Below are 23,580 nucleotides of genomic sequence, written 5' to 3'. Positions count from 1 at the left end.
CTAACAGTTTTCTGTCTGAACTGTACTTCAGGCATAGAGCTTTGACACCGCGGGATAGTCGGCGGTGTTTTTCCGTTGTCGTCAAGAGTCGAGTTGGAGGCGAAAAGAGTGCACAAGAGATCGGCTTTCTCTTTTGCCGTATGGGCCAGGGTGTCATTCCTCATGTGCAACGGCGGCATGGACGGCTGGCTGAAGTTACCAAGAGCAGCTTTCGACAACGACCAGAACTTGCGTGTTCCGGTCGGGTAACTGGAAAGCTGCTCGCCGATTTTGACGACGTGTTTTGACTATGCACGGGCGATTTGCCGCTTAAAAAATCTGGAGGCACGGTTGTGCTTTTTAAGATATTAGTTAAATTATAATTCTTCTACACCCTTTACACCTTTTAGTTGAATTTTATATAAAGCGTGCTTTTTAGTTTTGTTTAACTATTATTTATTTTTCATTTTTTAGTTAAATTTTCTATTGAAGCGTATTTTTAAAACTATTAAGTACTTTAACATCAATTCCTGCCTTATCGACTATAGATGAAAATTATATAAATTAACAAAAATCATATTTTGCAAATTGAAAAATTGAATAATTTTATCAAATTAGTGTATTGTCATCGGTCCTCGATAAATCTACAAAATTTGAACGAAATCTAGCCGTTTAAAGTGGGTCAAAAAAAAAGTAAAAGGTTACAAACATACAAACATACAGGTGAAGCTAATATAAAGCGTATAAATAGAGTATTTTACAATGGCTGTAATATACACAACAACTTAGTTTGTAAGGTGCTGCCTCCAATATATGAGTCGTGTTTAAATAATATTAATTATCGTATATTGAATGCATCAACCTTTACAACTTGAATTCATTGTTTGTGTAAGGATGCTTTGTGAACATGATAGTCGTGATTACTGTGATCGTCACTGTCTCAATTAGTAATTTTGACAGTTATCACGACATCAAAGTTTCGGACATCCACCTTCAATTGAAAAATTCATCCTGTGCATTAAGCGATGCACTTGTGCTGGTTGTTGCGTGTTATTTAAGTTGCTAATATTATGAAAAAAAACTCATTAACTAGACTGCCCTTCGCACGACACGCCACAAGTTAGGATATCATCCTCACCATCTGGATGTGTGGCGGTCCTCCACAGTGCGGTTTACAAGGAGCTTTCTTCCACGTACTACAAAGCTGTGGAATGAACTTCCTTGTGCGGTGTTTCCGGGACGATACGACATGGGTACCATCAAAAAAAGCGCGTACACCTTCCTTAAAGGCCGGCAACGCTGCTGTGATTCCTCTGGTGTTGCAAGAGAGTGTGGGCGGCGGTGATCACCTAAAAACAGGTGACCCGTACGCTCGCTTGTCCTCCTATTCCATAAAAAAAAAAAATTAAAAGGACATCAAAAATGTCCGAGCGGCGTTGTATATACGTATACATTTATATATACAGATAACATTAAAACATTCATTCAAATTTAATCCTTATTTCGTGGAAATAATATTCAAAGTCTATTGTATACGCACATGAGAATTAGTTACACCTCGCGAACACGAGGCAAGAACATTTTGTTTTAGCAATTCAAATGTAATCATCTAGCAAAATCATTAAAACTGTAAACTTAGTTACACAATTTTGTTAATTTAAAGGGGCACTTAGCTGAAATCCTTCTTTATAACTGGAATATTCTGTTATTTGGACAGTTTTTCACTGAATACTTTGTCATTGCGTGGCTCGGCATTCAAAGCGCGATCGAAACATAACTGAACGAAAACTCTGCCCTATAGACGCGTACACAGAGTTTTGTCTCAGACAATTTTTGAGCATGCTTCTCAGTCTACTTGTATTGGACGTCAATATAAGAAATACACATTTTTTTTAAGTCTCATTATGTCTTATCTCATTTGTAATTTTACAAATGGTGCCATCTGCTCGCTCGATACAACAGGGCCATCTGTCTCTTACGCCTAAACTACCTCTAGCTGAAAATATATTGGTGGTTAAGTAAACATACCAGCAATGTTGCCTGTTTGAAGACCAAGCTACTCTCTTTCGTGATCTGGACATTGTCGTCCACTACAAGTGGTGCGCCGTTCTTCAGCCAGTATAGCTGTGCGAAGGGCGCTGCTTGCGGTGGGTCACATCTGAAGGTCACGCCACTGCCAAGTTTGACTAGCTGAGACTGTGGTGCTTCTATGAAGTGCTTCTTTATATCTATAGATATTGAGAAATGTTAAAGGTCTTTATTGCTAATAAAATATATTATTAAAAATATTGATTTTTTGCAAATTAATTGTAATCAATCATTCACCAAGTTTCTGGTCTACATTTTCTACGGCGTAACTCTATTATGAATAAATTTAAATTTTGATTTGTACCAAAATTTTTGGACGATACGAAAAACCGCGCTTGAAAATGTCTTGATTTGAAAGCAATTATTTGGGTATTGCTGTATGATGCCATGTTTGGAGAGCAGAACAAATATAGCAAAGATTTATGATCTACTAAGTAACGGATGGATCAGAAGACGTTCGAATCGGATAGTCCAAAATTTTGGTACAAATTCAAAGAATATTTTCCCAGTAGTGAGAAAAATAAAGTTAAATAACAAATTGTCTGTTATATGTTTTTAAAATCCAACCCTTAACTTCCTTTCATGAATTGGCCGTACTCCAAAAGAATTATTTAATGAACTAAAAACACAGTCAGAAAGAATAGTCGAGAACAAAGAAACAAAGCAACTGTTTTGTTACAGTTAATGAATTACAAAAAGAACAAAACTATCTGGTGAACTAACAGTTAGATATGGATAGACCGCAAACTCACAAGGATGTGTGAACAGCATGATGATAGCAGATCTTGGGAAGGTGGCGGATTAGAAAAAATGCAACAGATATTTTTAATCACAAAATTGGAACTCACTAATTTACTTCCGGTTAATTTGATTTGGCTTGGCAGGAATGATGTATTATTGTAGTTATGAATAACACTATATTATTTTTATTACTTACAAGCCAGCTCAATAGTCGCTGGTTGACTCCAAATATGACCTCGACTTGTCCAAGCATAGCAAGAACATTGATACTTCTCACTTCCGAAGTACTCTTCCACTTTGTCCCTCTGCACTTTGTATTCCCCCTCTATAATCCTAACACCAGTTTGAGGATCCACAAACTCAAAATTTAGACCGGGTGTTTTTACTCCATTGCAGTTGAAATACACCTAAAATGGTTTGATATTATTTAAAGAGGCTTTCGTTTCTTTAAGAAAACTTTTGAATGATATTTCAGTGTTAAAAATGGTATCTTTGTACTTTTCACCTATTTAGATTAGACGACTACATAAACTCGTTATCAGAGCATAATAAACTACCAGCATCATTAGCGGACCAGAACTTAAATATTAACTCTTTTAAAAATAAAATTAAGAATTTTTTAATGACGAAGAAATATTATTCAGGTAAAGAGTATTTAACATGCATGAATCTTTGTATAGTCATTAGAATAAGTTAATTTAGATATTTCAAATTGACATTTTTAGTAATTTTTATTTTTCACATTTTAATAATATTATGATGGATAGTAGACGTTTTTATGTTGTGTGTTTTCACTGTAAACTTAGAGTAAGAATTGTAAATATTTTTTTTACATGCCTACCCGGCAAATTGTTAGCACCTATGATTATAATGTAACACCAATGTACCCACTCAATCTATGCAAATAAATGACTTGATTTGATTTGATTTGAGCTTTGTATTTGTTGAAAATTTTGTATGCTTTAAATTGACGTCATTGGTACTGTTTTGAAACATTTTGATATTGGCTATTTCATAAAATAAAAATGCTATATAATACAATTGTAACTTTAAAAAAACCCTCTTGTTTCTTGCCTGTTCTTCTCGGGTTGTAGAATTAATATTTTTGAAATTATAATATGTATTTAATTAGATTCTCACAATCAATATGTGAGACTAATATTTAACATTAAAATAAAAATATTTAAGGGTTATTGGAAACGCCATGTCGTTCGCGACACATTGTCGTGCGAGGGCTACCTCTATTCATAACTTAAAGGGTATAATAATTGTTCTCGCAGTAAAAAAGACTTATAAAGTAAGCTAAAATGTACAATATATTAAGTTTTCTACAACAGCTGCGTAACTTTGCACCAACGTCAAATTATTGAAGAAAAAAAAAAATTTTTTTTCGTTAAAGTTACCCTGTTTTAAATAAATATGTTTGAAGTTTTTGAAGCCGCTATTTAAGTAAAAATATATTGTTTTATTTATTTACTGTTAACATGATTTTTTCTTATTTTAAACCTATTTGACGCTGATTTGATTTTGAACTTTATTAACTGACTTTATAACCTTACTGATACGAATATATTTTATATTCTTTCTTTAATTGCACTAATTATTTTTATTTACTTTGTAGTGTAATAAAAATAATGTGTAAATAACTACCACACTATTAATATAATTCAATTAAATGACTATTTGTACTTACATCTAAAGCATTAGCAGCACGACATTTTAAAATAGCGGGTTTGTTTTTAACTACATATGTATTTTCCGGCTCTAATAAAAACACAGGTAAATTATCTTTCGGTGTATGCAGAGGTATTTTGTCATCTACTGGTAAATCATCAGCTTTCGTTTCAGCTACATCAGAGGAGTCTTTATAGTTTGCCTCTTTATAATCATAATCACTGTAATGTTCCGATTCTTCTTCTTCTTCATCTTCATCGACTTCTTCGTTGTTGCCAAATATAGTTGGCAAGAAGTAATCTTTAATGTCATTTTTAGAATCTACGAGAAAGTCTAATTGTTTTTCATTATCTTTCGTGTTTTTTTCAGTCGAACTATCATCAATTGTTTGAAGACCTACAATAAAGGTTATTTCATAAGAAATAAAAGAAAACATGTTAAATGTATCATAATTGCTTACATGTAATGTTAAATTAAATAAATTAATGTTAAATTTATATAATTTATCTCAGAGCCTAGTTGGTGACAGGATATTATTAAATATATACCGATATGCAAATACTTACTTTCCAAAGCAACTTTCCCTGTTACGTACACTATCTGTATTAACAGTAGACAGAACGAAAACTTCACTTCCATTTATGAATTCAAATCCATCTAAATAATTCACAAAAACAGCACAATATAACTTGGCAACATTTTGTTCCATAACTGCTTTTTCAAAATCACATTGTACTATTGCAAAAAAAGGCAGACTTATACACAATTTAGTAAACTCAATCTTTACGTAAAAGTTTTACTGTGTTGTATTATTGAGAAATGTGTTCGTACCGCGAATATCAAAGTCATACTAAGCAGAGACAGGAAGACAGGATACAACTAGGCTTTTTAAGGCGCATGCGTGAAAACTTTCCCCTAATCGTCAAAGTTTGAATCGTGATAAACGCTGATGAATTGAAGTTAAGTTGCAAACGTTTTGTCGAGTTTTTATATTTTAGTATATACGATGTTGTATATTTTAATTTAGTTATTTATATATATTATATAATGAAAATGGTCTTTGTTGGAGGCTCAATCTCGTCCAAGCCACTGATCGTATCGACATGAAACTACCTTTCAATGCAAAATTTATCCTAGATGGTTTATGGCTACTTATTTTTTTAATTCCAACTTTCCTTCATTTTTACGTAGCGTAGCGGGCGGGAGCGGCTAGTTAATTTATATAAATAGCGTCATTACGTGTTTCAAATGCAAAAAAGTATACATTGTGCGAATAAATATTATTTCCCTTACCTAATATATGGTCGAGGGAGATAATGGCGTCATGCACGTGAACGGGAACTACTTGTGGTGGCTGGATGATCCTGTTACCAGAAACTCTGCTTGATATTTTAAAAATTAAAGATAATATATTTTCTTTTATATTCACTTATAAAATGCTCTCAAAATCACGGCCCAAAATAACTTTTTTTATTTACAGTGTGTGTGGTTGCATCTACTGTACTCAATAACTCTTGTATTTTTACTAATTGATTTACATTTACTTTTTGAAGTAAAACTTCTTTACGCGCTTGGGGGTAACTTACAATTTTTTTCTGACGGAAGTAACGCTCAGTAAAAAAGTCAATTGAAACAATATAAAAAAACATTTCAATATTATCAGTAATATTTTTTAAAAATCTCCAAGTGTATAATTTGCTTATTTATTACTACTTTTGTAATAAATAATATATAAGTTATCAGAATTTTTCTGACATTTGCGACATTCGTTAATTATTGTTGGTTTCTTCGTTTATTATTAGGATAGGCAAAGGGTCCGAGCCCATACAGCCATATTCGTTAATATTCAATAACAATGTCATATTAATATGTGCTAATATAACCTTAATTTTCTTATTATCAATTATTTTATTTAATGAGTAAATATTTTAAAATGTGCGAATGGTATTATTGATTTATAAATAGAATATAAAATGAAAATAATAATGAGTCAAATAAAATGGCGGAATCCCAGGAACATTTTACTCTTTCATCAATAAATAAGCAAAAAAGAGAAAATCAAGGACCTAATAATGACCTGACCTGTAAAAAGTTTAAGTTTTTATTTTCTGATGAATAATAATATCAAAATATAACATTATATCATTCTTTGCAAAATATATAAAATCTCACTTGATTAATTATATTCTTTATTATAAAGGCATTCTTTTATTTTAGATAGAGAAAATGCCAACTTTGCTCAAAAGATGAAGTTATATCGTGAGTGTTTCCGAGAAAAAAAATAGCAAAAAATCTAACAAAGTTCTTCAGTAATACGTGAGTGCTTATTTGGTAACAAGACTTTATTTAATGTCATATATTAATGTATCTGTTAATTATTTCCTAAAGTAAACTATTATTAAGTTTTACTTCGATCGCACGTAAAGATTACAAGCACACACCTTTTTTTTTACTTACTCGTGTTGAAGCTTTGAGTATTTTTTTAGCATCTCTTTACATATATCGTCATTGAAATGACAAGGAAATAATTCATAAAACTCTTGCCACTTCTGTTCATTAAAGCTCAACCTTTTCCGACGTGGTGGTAAATATAAAAAGAAAAGAAAACTTACACATTCATGAGCATCATTTTCTTGAGCTACGTGAATAAATTAATTTTGATTTGATTTCAAAAAATAATATAATCTCATTTATGGTCTTATTATTTTATATATAAATTTTCATTTATACCAAAATTTGTAGACGGTGGGGGATTGGAAAGTCACAATCCTGTGTTGCCAGCCCATTAGCAAGGCGAAGGCGTTAATTTTGAAGGTACCATTGACAATATAGTATGTCTGTTCAATTCTACATTTGTGGTTCCATCTACAGAAACTACTGGTTGATAAACTGCTCAACCCCAAAAGTTGCAAGTTAGGAAATTAAATTGAGATATTCTTTCAAACCTAAACATTTTTTATTATTTAAGTTAAAACTTCTTGAGGCAAGCATATCACTTTATTTGTGGATATTGATACTCTATCAGGAAAAATCAGCTCGAGTCGAATAAGGGAGAGCGATCAATCAGAAGAAAATGTACCAGAGTAATTTATACACAATTTGTTGTGAATGTTATTCTATTTTCAATATCATCATAATCATCATCAGCTGGAAGACGTCCACTGCAGCAGTGCAGCAGCTGGACAAGGGCCTCCCCTAAAGATTTCCGCGACGATCGGTCCTGCGCTGCCTTCACCCAATGTATTCCGGCGATCTTCACCAGATCGTCGGTCCATCTTGTGGGGGGCCTACCAACACTGAATATAATATTTTTATTATTGTTTAATACAAAAAAATGTTGTATTTCGTAAGAATCTCACCTTGACAAAGTTTTCATTCTATCGTCTGGTTTTTCAATAAGTATGTGTTAACAACGTGTGGAATAGATCAAAGTATTGTTTTTTTAAGGAAGGGGAGAACACAAGATTACGCTCACAACTGGGATTATATATCCTGATTTTTAAACCTTCCTTCACCTGGATGATTCCCAAATGCGTAACATGCACTCAGCGGCTCTAAAATTTATGAACGATGGTTTGTAGCCCCGGTGGAACATATTTTATAAATCACCTTACCGCACGAAATACTCGGACAGAAACACGTATACTCAGGCGTCAATAAATGTTACCAGAGAGAATCGAGTCCATCACTATTTGTTTTAGAGCAATAATAGCCGTCCTCTTTTTAGATTATACTCTTATGTTAAAATTAAACACTTGTATAATTTGATGATCTTAGATTAAGGATTGGTCTTCGCTGCGCTCCAACTATACAGGGTGTCCCAAAGCTATGGGACGTGAAGGGAAAGTACCTTAAATATCGAAGATAGGGTATTTTACTGAAAGAAGACTTTATGTTATTTTTAAAAGTTAGTACAAATTTAAAGATTTTCTGAAAAGTACTTGCCTCGTCTGGAAATCGAAGCGACCGAAATGTAAAAAAACACCTCTACTTTTATGATGCCAATCGAAAGAATGGCCAAAAACTCATAACTCTTCTTAAGTAACATAGTATTTTAAAAGAAAGGAACAACGTAAAATGAATGTTTTCCTACTTGGATTGGTACGAATGGACCGATTAGATGGCCGGCCAGATCCCCGGACCTTACACCATTAGATTTCTTCTTTTGGGGATACGTGAAAGATATGCTATACAAAAAGCGATACGAGAACGTGGGCGAGTTACAAACAGAATTGTGCCATAGCATATCGAGTATTTACCATAAAATGATTAGAAAATCAACAGGCAGTGGACTCATTAAAAGATTGGCGATTTGCGTAAGACAAGAGATATCACATTTTGAGCATGTAATTAATTAATTTATAAATAATACCCTCTTAATTGACTACTTTCTTTTAAAATACTATGTTACTTAAAAAGAGTTATTAGTTTTTGGCTATTCTTACGATTGGCATCATAAAAGTAGAGGTGTTTTTTTTTACATTTAAGTCGGTTCGATTCCCAGACAAGACAAGTAATTTTTAGAAAATCTTTGAATGCAGAAGTACTAACTTTTAAAAATAACATAAAGTCTTCTTTCAGTTAAATAGCCTATCTTCGATATTTAAGGTACTTTCCCTTCATGACCCATAACTTTGGGACACCCTGTATACCGCAGACGAAGTCGAAAAGTGCGGCAACTAGTACTTATTAATTACAATTATAATACAAACATTACAATTAAATAACGAATAGAATGGCAAGGGACCTAATGGGAAGCGTTGGGGCAACCGCCAATGGATCTGCAAAACCAGGGGCCAAGAAAAACAATGCCGGCTTAAAAGTTTGAGTATGCTTCCAAGCTTCAAGCTCCCTGAGTCGTATCGGTTCAGAAAAACCGCAGCGTGTAATTTATTCCTCAAAGTGGCTGTGCGAGGTAAGATTTTTCTTGCAAAACGCACGTTCGGTGGTTGAAATCAGCTACTGGTATCAACCTCAACAACTCTGAGCATTCCCCGTGATATATGCTGTATAAGATGCGATTGCTATCTATGTCGGCTTGATGTGATAACGTTTTGAGCTGCCTTATGATATCCCAATTAATAATTATATTTATTCAACTAGTTACTGTGTTAGTAATGCTATTTCATATAATTACCACTATAATTAGAAATAACTATAATAGCATATAATTTTCAGATCTTTAGTTAACTTGATTCATGTAAGTTAGTTGGCATTACAGCAGTACCAATAAATTCAAATTCAAATTCAAATATTTTTATTCAAAATAGGATTTAAAATCACTTATTGAGCGTTAAAAACTACCACATATTCGAAAGAGACTGCCTCAGACCTGAGAAGAATGGGCGCAAGAAACTCAGCGGGCTTTTTTTTATATAAGATATGGATTACAATGTGATATCGTTCAATAAATATTTATAATTAAAGAGCCTGAGGGTGTTCGCTTTATTCCCAGTCCGTGGTGTCATTAAGAAAATCGTTTATGCTATACCTTTCACACACAAACGTTTTTTAACAATTATTTTAAATTCCGTAACACATTTGTTTCATTGAATATTTTCAATATATCAAAAATATATTGAGAAGCAACAGTCAAAATGTTTATTTCTTTAAATTTTTCTCTTAAAGATTCTCTAGGACCTAGGTTATAAATCGCTAATCGATATAGGACATAATACTATGAAATAACTAAAGTATACTAATCTCGCCGTATCTATGTCAGTTAACCGTCTAATTTTCTTAACCGCATATGCTGCAGAACTAAGCCTATTCGCCAATCCTTCAATATGGCGGCCCCACTACAATTTGGAATCAAGAGTAATGCCAAGAAATACAGCAGATTCCACTGGTTTTACCACCTCTTCATTCAATAAAATATTCGCATCTACATTTTTGACATTTGGCGCGGTGAATTTAATATATTTGGTTTTATGATTATTTAACAATAAGTTATTAGCGCTAAACCAGTACAGGATGTCAGATAGAGCATTGTTTACTTCGTCATATAAAACTTGGCTTCGTTTCACTTAGAATATAAGTGAAGTGTCATCCGCAAACAATACCATCTTGTGTTTTTTTTCTACAAGGTATGGTAGATCATTTATATAAATTAGGAAGAGGAAGGGTCCAAGAATAGACCCTTGTGGAACCCCCATACCGAGAGGAGTCCCAGGAGATCTCCTGCCATTCACCTCGACCCTCTGAATCCTTTTATTTAAATATGAGATTAGAAGATCCTCTTATACCATACAATCGAAAGCCTTAGATAAATCACAGAAAATACCAAGTGCATTCTGTGATTCCTCCCAGGCCTCAAAAATATTCCTGATGAGTTCAACATCTGCATCCGTAGTCGAGCGTCCCCTAGTAAACCCAAATTGTTTTATATGAAGTTACTTATAAGTGTAAAGTGAGTAAGCATTTGGCTTAAAATATTTTTTTCAAAAATTTTACTTAGGGTCGGCAACACTGAAATAGGGCGATAGTTATTCGGGTCAGAAGTGAGTCCCGATTTAAATATTGGTGTAATTTGACTATACTTCAGAAGGTCAGGAAACACGCCATGTTTAATACAGCTATTAAAAACTAGTGCTAGATATGTTGCTATGACGTCAATAACAGAACTTACTATTTTTACAGATATATATCAGCAGTTTTTTTCATTTCTAAGGATCTGAAAGTTTTAATTATTTCTGCTGGGCTAACAACACTGAATTTGAAATTTTGTTTACATTCCTTAACATTTTCCAAAAGAAGTGACTCGGCAGCACTGGTGGAGGAGACAAGGGTGCTTGAGATGGAAACTGGAATGTCAGAAAAAAAATCTCAAAAGCAGAAGCTACTTCCTGCTCAGAGTGGATTTTTGTATTGTTTATTATTAGATTATATTCAAACTTGCAGTCTTTCACTCTTCCAGATTCACAGTTAATAACTTTCCAAGTCATTTTTATTTTATTTGAAGCATTTTTAATTATTTCTCTAATATGCATTGACTTAGCAATAGTACATACTTTCTTAAATAATAATTTTGAATATTTTTCACATATAGAAGAAAAGATACATCATGATTACATGATGATCTCTCACTATATAGTTCATATAACCGTTGTCTGCTCCTATGAATACCAGCTGTTGCCCAGTTGTTAAATGACAAGAGACCACCCGAGTTGACTGTCTTTGAAGTAAATATAATATAAATTTACTTAAGCCAGAGCGCTAATTTCGAGTGGGCATTACTTATTGTGAATTCTAAGGGGTAACGCAAATTGTTATTTTTAGTGGAAACTATAAAATACAGATATTTAATTTTTTTTATATTGTGTGTTTAAATCCCCCCTTTTACACCTATCATTGGTATTCTCAAAGCCGCACAGTAACTATTTTGTTTTTGTGCTAATAGTATTTAAATACTTATTTGTATAAGTACCAAATCAAATCAAATCAACTTTATTTGCAAGATAAGGTAATAATAAGATGTTGTTGGCTTATAATTAACAGCTGCTCTTACCCTAACCTATAAGGCATGCAAACTTATAGTGGAATACATAGTCAGTTCACGTTTTAATTTTTGTAACAATTATAATATACGGTACTATACTAAAAAAAGATATACATCGCAAGCAAACTTAAGATTAACATCAATCATACAATAGTTATTATTTCAAAGGCTTATTCATTTTAATTAATAGTATAATGTCATTAGCTACACAATGATGTTGAGTTCAGTCGAAGTTAATTTTTATTATTTAGTATTTATCGTCAAGAAAATCTTTTAATAAGTAATATGCTTTTTTTATTAAGTAAGATTTGAGTGACTTCTAAAAGTAGAATATATTTTCGCGCTTAATATTGTTAATTGTAAATTGTTGGTCCCATGCAAAAGATGCTGTTTCGATACAACTCTGTTCTGGACTTCAAAGGTCGTAATTTGTTGACGTTTCGTTTCGAAATTAGGGTTTCATATTTATTGATATTATTACCATAACTGCTACTTCATAAATATATATTGATGGCATGCTAAGAATATTTAATTTAATAAAGTGAGATTTACATGATTCGGTTGCTTTGTCAAGACAAGTCTAGGTCTTTTTGACAACTGATTTCTTTAAACCTTTGTTACATATTATATACAAAAAGAAGAATCTTCACAAGCTCTTAGACTATATAATAGTTAAACAAATCAACCAGATGGATAAACAACTGTACCGACGAATAACTGATGTTTGTGCGCGAGGACATAAAATAAAAACGGATGATCAGCATGAACATGTTCTATTAACTGCAGCGATAGCAATTCTATATGGACAGCTGAAAATATTTGAACATGTTTTAGATATTTGAAATTGAACTGAAAGATAAATAAGATATATCTGTTTACAATCGTTTCAAACATAAATAAAATTTACTTAATTAGGCTCAAACATTATTTGCTTAAATTGTAGCGAATAATGTAAAAATAGCATACTATAATGAACGTATTATAATATAATGTTAATCCAAATATATATGTTGCAGTCATCTGGTTATATCAGCAAGTTCAACTTATACTCGCAAATAAAGGCATAAAAGGCATTTATTTTCTCAAAATTGATTCCTTTAGAATTATTTTTGATGTCATTTCTAGATTCTAATAATAGAATGGCTGAAAAACATGTAGTGCTTGTACATTTAACTAAATAGCAAGCCGCTTAGCCATTTAGTTAAAACTGAACATTGATGAATTTATAATGTTTGGTTTGTTAGTTTAGGTTATGATAGTTATTGTAGTAATAAATAAAAATATATCAAGCTAAATTTTATTTAATAAATCAACCGGAAGGATAAGTGTTCCAGCAAATAACTGATGCCTGTACGCGAGAACATAAAATAGGAACGGACGGTCGGCGCGACAATGTTCTGTTATACCCAGCAGCGCAAGCTTTGAAACATGGATAGCTGAAAATATATAATAGGTGCATTATAGATATTTGAAATGGAATAAAAGGACAAACTAGGGGGTATCTGTAGGACATGGACATTAGGGGACTGTACGTCAACAAAAAAAAAATCAAAGCTCACCCACATTTCTTGAAACTCTAATGCGCAAAAGTGTCGCGGGGATTTAAGCATTAATAAAAAGACATCGCTATCAAGGAAATATTTCAGAAAGAAATTCGTTCCACAATTTAGTTGCATGAGAGCAATTACAAAAGAACGCAAAACATCCAAATTGTATCGCTGATTTCAATAATTTTATCGAAGTTGTTTTATATTTTGAACAGTTATGGCACATACGAAAAGTGCTATACTTAATCGGTATTTATTTGTTAAGCGTATCCATCAACCCGAAAATGCTTTGATAACATTTTAAAACCTTGAACTACAAAAATAATTAGTACCTTAGTATCATCATAGTAACTTGCAATGTCCGAGAAGTTCGAAGAGGTTAGGCCGCATGTTAGCCGTGCTTATCATTGCATTCAAGAGTTTGCCATAAATAATAAATTATAACGATCAACTACTCTAGTATTTAACATAACTATAGCATTGTGCTAATATATTCTTCTAGCAAGTTTAAATTTTAAGGTCCTATAAGGACAGCGCGAATGCTCCAATACGGGACGTGATCCGCATTCTGCGATTTGCATATAACTTAATATAACACAACAAACAAAAACGAGAACGGGGAACGAATGAGCCCATGACCAATTAAGCCTATTTGAGTAAATATTTCTAAAGAAATTTTTTAATAGATTGACTTTACTAACCTGATACCGCCGTAGCCTCGGTACCAAATTCATTAACCTCAATAATTGCTTTTGTCGCTTTCGACACGAAAACTTTCTTATCCTTTACCATGCCACTCAAGCCTGACTCATATTTATTGAAAATGCGCTTTACACCAACCTGAAACAATGTAACAGGTAAAGCCAAAACTAAATCCAATAGTTTAAGGCTTCTTAATTTCGAAAAATTGTGAAACAAAAATTATATAATAGCACACAATAGGCAAGGTCTCTAAAACAATTGCAGGCCAGATTGAAAAGATGGGCTGGTAGTTTATTTTTAGTTCTTCTCCTCGTGTCATAGCCCCTTTACGAACTCATGTAGCTTAATGACATTTGCCAAGTGTTGTTGCAATATGTTATTCTATTGTAACTTCCTGTGGTAAATTAATATATATTTATATTTCTATTGCATAATTTGCCACCATACCATACAGACCATATAGGATGTTAACTGAATCCTGAGATTTCATACGCGGGTATAATTATTATGAATTCAAATTCATACTTTTCTGCCAACTGTTGAATTGCATTAGGTCTAGTGCAAGTAGGAATGTTATTTCCAAAAATGACGATTTATAGTTATTACATAAACCTATCTATACACGTGTTGATAATAACAGCAACGACTCCAATTTTATCATATTGGATATTAATTTAAATCATTTATGAACTATTAATACGAATATTATGATGACTTAGTAATTTCTCGCAGTTACGACTATGAGAGAGGGCAGGATAGGAAACTAGAAACGATCAAATTACTTTTAAATGTAAACAATTTGTTATGTTTTTAAGGTTATATACACACTCACTTCTAGGATAAATACACAAATAAAATTTGAAAACAAAATTTTATGAACGATGTGGGGCTCGAACCCACGACCTCTGGCGTTCCGTGCCAGTGCTCTCCCTACTGAGCTAACCGTTCGAGTGACGTATCGTCATAAAATCTTGTATGCTTTGTTCAACTCTCAGGTTGTGGCTTCATCTACAGGATCTACTTTACAATGTTCAGTTTCAATTTGACATACACAGCTTATATATCATAATCATAATGCAGCTTTTGTATCCACATTAATAGGCTCATAAACGGATATTTTGCTTTTTTTTCAGTTAAATTTTTTATTGGTTTTATACCTATAATGAGTTAATTTTGTTTTATTGTGGTAAAATTCTAGATTTGGCTGAAAGTCTCAGGTAAGTAAAGCAATATAAAAATTTTAAGTGCATTAAGTTCAAAAACTTGAATACGTGCTTTAATCACAAAATTACTTAGTAAAGTAATATGTTGGTAATACGATTATAATTAATGTAATTAAATTACTTCTCGCGTTTGCGCATGTATGTAGCTCTCGTGTTCTATTTTGCATATTTACACTATTAAATCTATCCGTTATGTTCTATGTTGTGACAAAATTAAATAACTAACTCTACGCGCAATTTCAACATGGTAAAAAATTGCAATACCTACATTAAAAAGTAGAATTAGTTATTTAATTGCGTCACAACATTAAAAAAATATTATAATTTGGAGCTTATATATAGTTATTTTCGGGGCCAATCTCCAGATGGCACTAGTTTTCAAATAGACAGCTCACAATGCGTAAAGGGCTCTCTTTTCCCTATATATTATGATACTCTTTGGGTTCGCGAAAACGTTCCACCTCTTACCCTTAAAATTATAATTAATGTATTATTTTTAATAAAATACCCTACCTTCTCAAGCATATTACGCAGATCCATTTTTGATTCTATTTTAAATTTGGGCATTGCTATATCTTCTTTTTTCGGCTTCATTTCATCGATTGCCTTGTTCAGCAATTCCGGAGCTAACTTCAGTTGTGCCAATAGAACTTTAAGTCCATTTATAGCATTTGGTACGACGATCAGGAATGAGGTTTTACCACCGACGTAGGGTATCATAACGAGCTGTTGAAAATAATTAAATTCAGGGTTCATCGCTTCTCTGAATTCCATAATGTAATATTGGATGTCCTTTTTTTTTCTGCGTGTATACCAACGGCCATTAGTTTCACCTAATTATAGGTTACCCTTTCAATGGCATTAATGACGCATGCAGAGATTACTTAGCGCGGATTCCATAACTCATGGTATTTATATTCATGCACGATGATTCTTCGAATTGTCGTTATTAGTATAGTAAATATACATTTTCGTCATCTAGGATGATAATACTGCAAAATTTACCAGTAGTATACTCCTTTGCACAGGATGCCGGTTAGATTATGTGTGGGCGCCTATTTCAGCCGTGAAGCATTAATGTGTATGCATTATTATGTTTCGGTCTGAAGGGCGCCGTAGCTAGTGAAATTACTAGGAAAATGAGACTTAACATCTTGTCTCAAGGTGATGAGCGCAATTGTAGTGCCGCTCAGAATTTTTTGAGTTTTTCAAGAATTTTGAGCGCCACTGCATTATAATGGGCAGAGCGTATCAATTACCACCAGCTGAACGTTCTGCTCGTCACGTCTCTATTTTAATAAAAAAAAAAAATATTTGTCTTGATATAAGTCCACTATTATTAACTTGTAAATGCCATATAAATAAAAAAAAAAAAACAATTTCAGTTTCGAGAAAACTGCTATTTTGACATATCGAGATCAGACCACTACTTCAACGTTTCTCTAATGAGGGGCGCTAAGTAGATTATTAAAGTACGATAATAGATACTGAATTTTTAATATTGGTACGTACTTTTGTATTCAAAAATTTACAGTCAGTAAAGTTGAATTCCCGTGTAATAGACATCATGCTTACTCTGCGGACGTCGGTTGGCGTGTGAAATGTGGAAGCTTGAACTGATACAAACGGATCCTTCCATTTACCCTGAAAGTTAACAAATTATCATTATGACAGTTACAGATCAACCATGGTTCAACCATTTCAATATTAAATTTTTAAGGTATATTAGGCTCTCAGATTTTTCTCGAAGGTATGCATTATTAGAGTGCTTTCGCACTACGTCCGATCAGAGTCTGACCCGTAGCCGTGAAAACACGGTCCCAAGTACACGTAGAACTACACTGGCCTGCAAAAGTAAGTATCACACTTTTCAAATTATTTTTTTTTCTTAACTATAGAAGGTAGTGATTTAAGATTAAAAACGTTTTGTTGCAAATTTTATAGGCTTTAATTCTTAGAAACTAAAATTATACATTGGTAACATTTTTAACTTAAAAAAGATAAAACAATGAAAATAGACATTTTTAGTTGAGTTTAAAAAAATTCAACTAAAATGTATTACATGTTATTTCATTTTTAATAACTGGTATTACCTCCTCGAGTTCTGATTACAGCTTCGAGCCGGTTTGGCATACTGAACACTAGGTTTCGGAGCCGATGTTGGGGAATATTCTCCCATTCTTCTACCAGGGCCTGCTTTAGTGCCCTGAGACTTTAGCCTCCCAAGCTCATCCCAGGCATGTTCAATCGGGTTGAGATAAGGACTTCTTGATGGCCAAGCCATCACGCTGATACCGACTCCTGAATATACTCTTGTACGATATGAGCCGTGTGTGGCCGGGCATTATCATGCATCAGCATCGATCCATCACCCATATTTGCTAAATACGGCTCTGCATACTCATTGAGAATCTCATGAGCATATCTTTGCCCAGTGAGGGTGCCATTTTCTATGGCTACTAGCTCTGTGCGACCTTCTGAAGATATGCCAGCCCATACATGTACACTGCCTCCACCGTATTGGACTCTTTCTGAGATGCAGGCTTGAAGGTATCGCTCACCAGGTCGCCTGTAAACACTTCGCCTTCCATCAGAAGTGTAAAGGGAGAATCGAGACTCATCTGCAAACAAAATTCTTGACCATTCTTCTTCATCCCACTGCATGTGTTCACGGGCGTATCGCAGTCTCGCTACTCGATGCTGTCTCTCGAGTTTTTGGGCCACTCGCTGGTCTTTGGGGTTTCAAATTTGCTTCAGCAACTCTTCTTCTCACTGTACTGTCACTAATGTAGTCCTTCCGGGTCTGAAGTAGCTGTTGCTGGATTTCAACTGCATTTTGGTGGCGATTTCTTAACACAGTGGAAATAATATAACGATCTTCTCGGGCACTGGTACACCTGGGTCTGCCATTACAAGGTCTCCTCAGATGGTGTCCAGTCTCTTCGTACCTTCGCTTTACCTTCTGGACCGTTCGTACCGTCACACCCACCATTCTTGCAGTGCGATGCATACTGATGCCTTCAGAAAAGCCATGATCCTAGCACATTCTTCAACTGAAAGAGGCATGATAAATAAATGTAATGTGCTTTTTAGCATAAATTTTTAAAACAAGACCCATCGATCTTGAAAAAAATTTAATGGTAAAATTGTAATTCGGAAACGTCCACTTTAAAAAAGGAATGGTTTTGTTTTTGAAGTTTTTTTTTTCAGCCAATTCTTAAAAGAAGGTTACCGACTATAAAGTTTTATGTACAAAATTAAATGCTCTTTGGAGTCCTTTTTATTTCGAAAGTATATCTTGTGAACTTAAAACGTTATCCCAATTTTAAAAGTGTGATACTTACTTTTGAAAGCCAGTGTATTTCTACGATTGACGGAAAGAAATCGGATGACGGAAACCGGATCTAGTGCGTTAACGACTATAGAAATAGTTCTATGACTACTCCGGACCGTGTTTTCAAGGGTACGGATCAGACGTAGTGCGAAAGCGCTCTTATGTATTCAAAATTTAAAATATTTTTGTTGATTACAAAATTTGCAGAAGTTCAATCATTACAATAATTATCTCGTTTTTCCCTGTTCTTTTAATGAAATAATGTTACAGCATAACAACTGTGAAACAACATCAAAAATTCATCTCACAGAACTATTCATACAGAAATAAAATTTGAAATCAAAAAAATATTTAAATAAAATTTAAGAAAATATTTAGAGTCACGAATCTTAATAAAAACCATCCTATCTCTTAAGTTGGATCAAACTGCATTTGCACACAGTGTGCAAAATTTGATTGCAATCAGTAGTTTAGAAGTTCATCGCAGACAAAAAAACGTAACACAATTTTTTTAATATAAACATTATAATCATGGTGCTTAATTCAATTTTGAAATCTATGTATTCTAGTTTCACATTACTGGATGATGGATGATGCCCATAATTATCATCTAAAGTAAATTAATTTTTCAGTCCACAAATCTTTTGATTTGGTGCACTACATTAAAATCCATTATACTTACTTTAGTATCTACATTTTTTAACGTATGAAACAAAAAATAACACTTAATAAGAAGTAAATAGCGTTAATTAATATTAACGAAGTATCTGGCGACACATCGTCGGATTTCACAATTTCCTTTATCATATTCATAGTTTGTTCTGCTACCTGCAAAATTGCTTCATTAGATTTAAAGAGATATAAACAGTTATTTTTACGTCTCAGTGATATCACTTCTAAGGTGAATAGTTTACTTCATTCCACCGCTGCGCCAGTTTAATCTTGTCATAATAATTAAGTACAGGGTGCAGAAAAGTACAGCAACCAAAAATCTTTGGCCTTAAACCTTGTCAAGCGTGGACCTATTGACACAAAGCGATAAAAAAAAGATATACTCGTATACCCCAAGAAAATAGAAATATAAGCTGAAAATAGAGAAAACTCCGCGCTTGTCCACAATCTGCCTCCAAAGAATAGTGCGATACCTTGGCCACATTGCTCACAGAAATGCCAATAATTTAGAGCGTCTTATGGTGACAGGGAAGGTAGAAGGAAAGAGACCGAGAGGCCGGAGATACAGTGGCCTGATGTAATTTTCAAAGAGCTGGAGGTGCCAATGAATGTTGCAATACATCAGGCAACGGAACGCAACCAATGGCGACAGCTAGTGGACAAGATCAGAAGGAGTCACGATCCTCAGCAGTGAGGGAAATTACTGACAAGAACCCCCAGAGAACAAACGAGTCCCAAAGACTACGCCCCTTCTACTACGACTACTACCCTACGTAAGTAGTAGTAGTAGTAGTAGTAGTAGTAGTAGTAGACATCGTGAAGATTTTCCGCAGGAATGGAAGTCCAAAGCTCGAACGTAAGTATGAAAAGGACATCTGCTGATTGGCGCAAAACAGAGTGTCAAGATATCTGTGCTAAGAGTCGTTTTATTAATTATTCAGCCAAACTTAAGTACTTTACAGCTATTCTATCAAATGCAATCGTACAAGCGAGCTGAGTGTCACCTGATTGTAAAGAACATTTTGCCAAACTGGAAACAGAATTAAGAGTTGAACAAGGCATGCCAAGATTAACGATCGATGCGTCACTCGGCCGGTAGGCTCAGTTGATAAGAGCGCACGGACGGAACCTGAGAGGCGTGGGTTCGAGTTTCGCATCGAGTTTTGGTTACAAATTTAATTTGTATAATTAATCCCAGAAGTGAGAGATATTACTATCAAATCACAAATTATTTCGAAACAGAAATTGAATTCTTAATAAAGAACTAAAAACAAACATAATAATAGCAGTTGTTGTCTATCACGTTTGGATTGTAATCTTTTTAAGTCTGTCAGCTATTTATTATATATAAACTGTTCAGGAAAGAAACTAGAAACTAAAAACACACTGCAACATAACTCAAATCTTCAACGATTTGACTTACTATTACTGTATCGGCAGCTACAGTACTTAAAAGGCATTTATTTTCTCAAAATTGATTCCTTTAGAAATCTTTTTGATGTCATATTTAATATACTAGACACTACTAACGCTTCGGAAACAAATGGCGCTCTGAGAGAGAAGAAGTGGCGCAAGAAACTCTCCCAGCATTTTTTTTGCGCTCTTTTTTATCAAATATATAATAATGTACTGTAAATGCTATTGCTATAAAATAATCAAAATCTAGTCCCAGGCTGTCGGATCACCTAGATATTGAGCTGTGGAGTAGTAGGATTTACGACTGAGCTATTTTTTAATAAAACATTTTTTTATAGATAATATCTGAACAGTGGCTGGGTCTTTATTATAAAAGTATAGACTTCATGCTATACTTTATATAAAATAATTACTTTCTAAGCAACCTCCTAATTCATATACATACTTATTGGTGTAGCAAAATTTTTTTTTTCATGTTTCAGAAATGTAATTATATGCATGGTTACTTTTTTAAGGTAAGAACAAATTCTTACCTTTCGGCGGGCAGGTTATCTACATATTGTGTTTACGAACAATTGTAAAATCAGTAATTTAAAAGAAATATTTGTAGTGACGATTCTAAAGCGCTTAGCTTAAGCCTAATTGAATAATGTTTATTTGACTTTGACGTAATACTCAATAATGTAAAATTTTCGACGTAACAATATAGGTATATGATATTATAAAAAGGGCCAGTTGCACTATTTATAACTTAGATAAGTATAGAAGATCAATAACAGAAATTTAAAAAAAAAAGCAATTATGCTGTAAGATTAGTAAATTAATAAATATGAACTAAGTGTGTAATTTCTGTGTACAGCTCGATGACTTCGCACTACCTAGAGATATCGCTACGTTGTGTGTCTTCTACCGCATTTATCACGGGGAGTGTTAAAGTGAAAATAAGGAACGAGACGAACAGGACAATGAGCTGTTGGTAATTGATGCCACCTGCCCATTACAATGCAGTTCCGTTCAGGATTCTTAAAAAAAAATCAGAGCGACACTACAATTGCGCTCGTCACCTTAAGACATAAGATGTTTAGTATCATTTGCCCAGTAATTTCACTAGCTACGTCGCCTTTCAGACCCAAACACAGTAGTGTTAACACATGACTGCTTCACGGCAGAAATAGGCGCCGTTAGGGTACCACCCATAATCTAGCCAGCATCCTGTGCAAAGAGCCCCACTGGTAAAATCATAAATCTGATTCTTATCGCCAAATTCCACCTTAGCACCACACGCTTAGTTATTTTCCTCACCATCTGAATGTGTGGCGTTCCTCATGAGTTCATTTTTCATGGGACTTACAACTGTGTTTCCAGGAGGATATGACGTAGGTAAGTCTACAAATAACGGCTAGATAGATGTACACATGCTCCTATTGCTATTCTCGTGTTGCAAGCGAATATTAGCGGTGATACTCTCTTAACACCAGGTCACCTGGACGCTCATTAATTCTACTCTTCTATAAAAGAATGTGATTGAAACAATTTGTCATTTTTTGAAAGTGATAATCCTCACTTCTAGGGTTAATACACAAATAAAATTTCAAAAACTAAATTTTATGAACGATGCGGTGATTGAACCCACGGCCTCCGGCGTTCCGTGCCGGTACTCTAACCAACTGAGCTAGCGAGCCGTTCGAGTGAAAATTTTGTTTACCCAATCCGGGGTTCTTGCTAGCAAATTTAGTTATAATTATTAATTTACTTACAATATTTAAAAAACTTTGTAAAAGCAAGAAATAAATGGCTTATTTATTTTATTTATTTATTTATATGTTAATTAGGAGCTGATTCTGCTCAGATCCACACTACGGTATTTGCATGTAATCTCAAAAACCCCTTTTTATTTCATACAATGTTAACATACAAAAATTATACACACTGGAATATGTCTGTCCGCGCACTGCCAGGAGAATGAATAATAAGATAGGAATATAGGATAGTTATAGTAGGAAAATTGAGGGACTAACGTAATACGCTGAAGTCCAATTGTTCACGCCAAGTGCAACTGATTTTCTTCCGTTTCACTAAAAACACTTTTACATAGCAGGCCTGCTGAATTTCACTGTATCTCAAACAATTTATAATGTTTTAAGTAGAATCGCACTATATTTTTAAGCTTTTGCACAAGATTCAGCGGGATTAATTAGGATCGATTATAGATTTCGCGTCAAACGAGGGTGGCCATTAAGGTTTTTACAGACACCAAACACAGGTGTTTCGTGATTAGTGGCGAGCGACGTACTGGCTGTCCTAGGGAAGGAGAATGAGCAAGGAATCGACGCATAGGCAGCTTATTCACTCGATATTTCGATATCGATATGATTCGCGCAATATTTGAATGAAACTCTACACTATCTACATAAAATTAAAACTATCATTACGTGTAAGCGTTCCAAGAATACTGGCAGCATTTCCGCGTTGTATAGCTAGGCTGATCCGTTGACCGAAGTAGCTGTCAGCGCTTGGGTTTCCAGTAGCGTAATTGAGGATTTTGCCTCGTCGAAGTCGAAGCAGTAGCCCCAGCACCAAATGACGTAACTCCGACATGAGAAGGAGCCAGAGTGTCGACGCAAGTCACGTCCCACACCAGCGCCCTTCCATCAGGACGATGGATATCGTGCCCGAGGTTCTCAAGGGTGCAGAGAACAATTCTGT

General features: G+C 34.0%; 1 protein-coding gene and 1 long non-coding RNA gene across 3 annotated transcripts in view; both read right to left on the bottom strand.

Moving 5' to 3' along the window:
* Positions 1-5,314, bottom strand: part of LOC126970232 (netrin receptor UNC5C-like) — a 29,869-nt gene extending 24,555 nt beyond the window's left edge. For both annotated transcript variants that reach the window (XM_050816018.1, XM_050816019.1), the window contains exons 1-4: positions 5,049-5,314; positions 4,502-4,878; positions 3,005-3,215; positions 2,008-2,207 (exon numbers count right to left, since the gene is read on the bottom strand). In XM_050816018.1, coding sequence (XP_050671975.1) covers positions 2,008-2,207; positions 3,005-3,215; positions 4,502-4,878; positions 5,049-5,121 — 861 coding nt within the window. In that variant the 5' untranslated portion in view covers positions 5,122-5,314. The remainder of the gene's footprint in view (positions 1-2,007; positions 2,208-3,004; positions 3,216-4,501; positions 4,879-5,048) is intronic.
* Positions 5,315-14,265: 8,951 nt separating this feature from the next.
* LOC126970281 (uncharacterized) lies at positions 14,266-22,988 on the bottom strand. The gene is made up of 4 exons (XR_007730600.1): positions 22,893-22,988; positions 16,965-17,096; positions 15,966-16,178; positions 14,266-14,367 (listed from the first exon to the last, which is right to left on the bottom strand). It is a non-coding gene; the product is annotated as an uncharacterized LOC126970281 (long non-coding RNA).
* Positions 22,989-23,580: the final 592 nt, after the last annotated feature.

Source organism: Leptidea sinapis, chromosome 20 (genome assembly GCF_905404315.1).
Source record: "Leptidea sinapis chromosome 20, ilLepSina1.1, whole genome shotgun sequence".
NCBI lineage: Eukaryota > Metazoa > Arthropoda > Insecta > Lepidoptera > Pieridae > Leptidea > Leptidea sinapis.
Note: the sequence above shows the minus strand (reverse complement) of the source record. Positions and strands in the feature narration are given on the sequence as shown.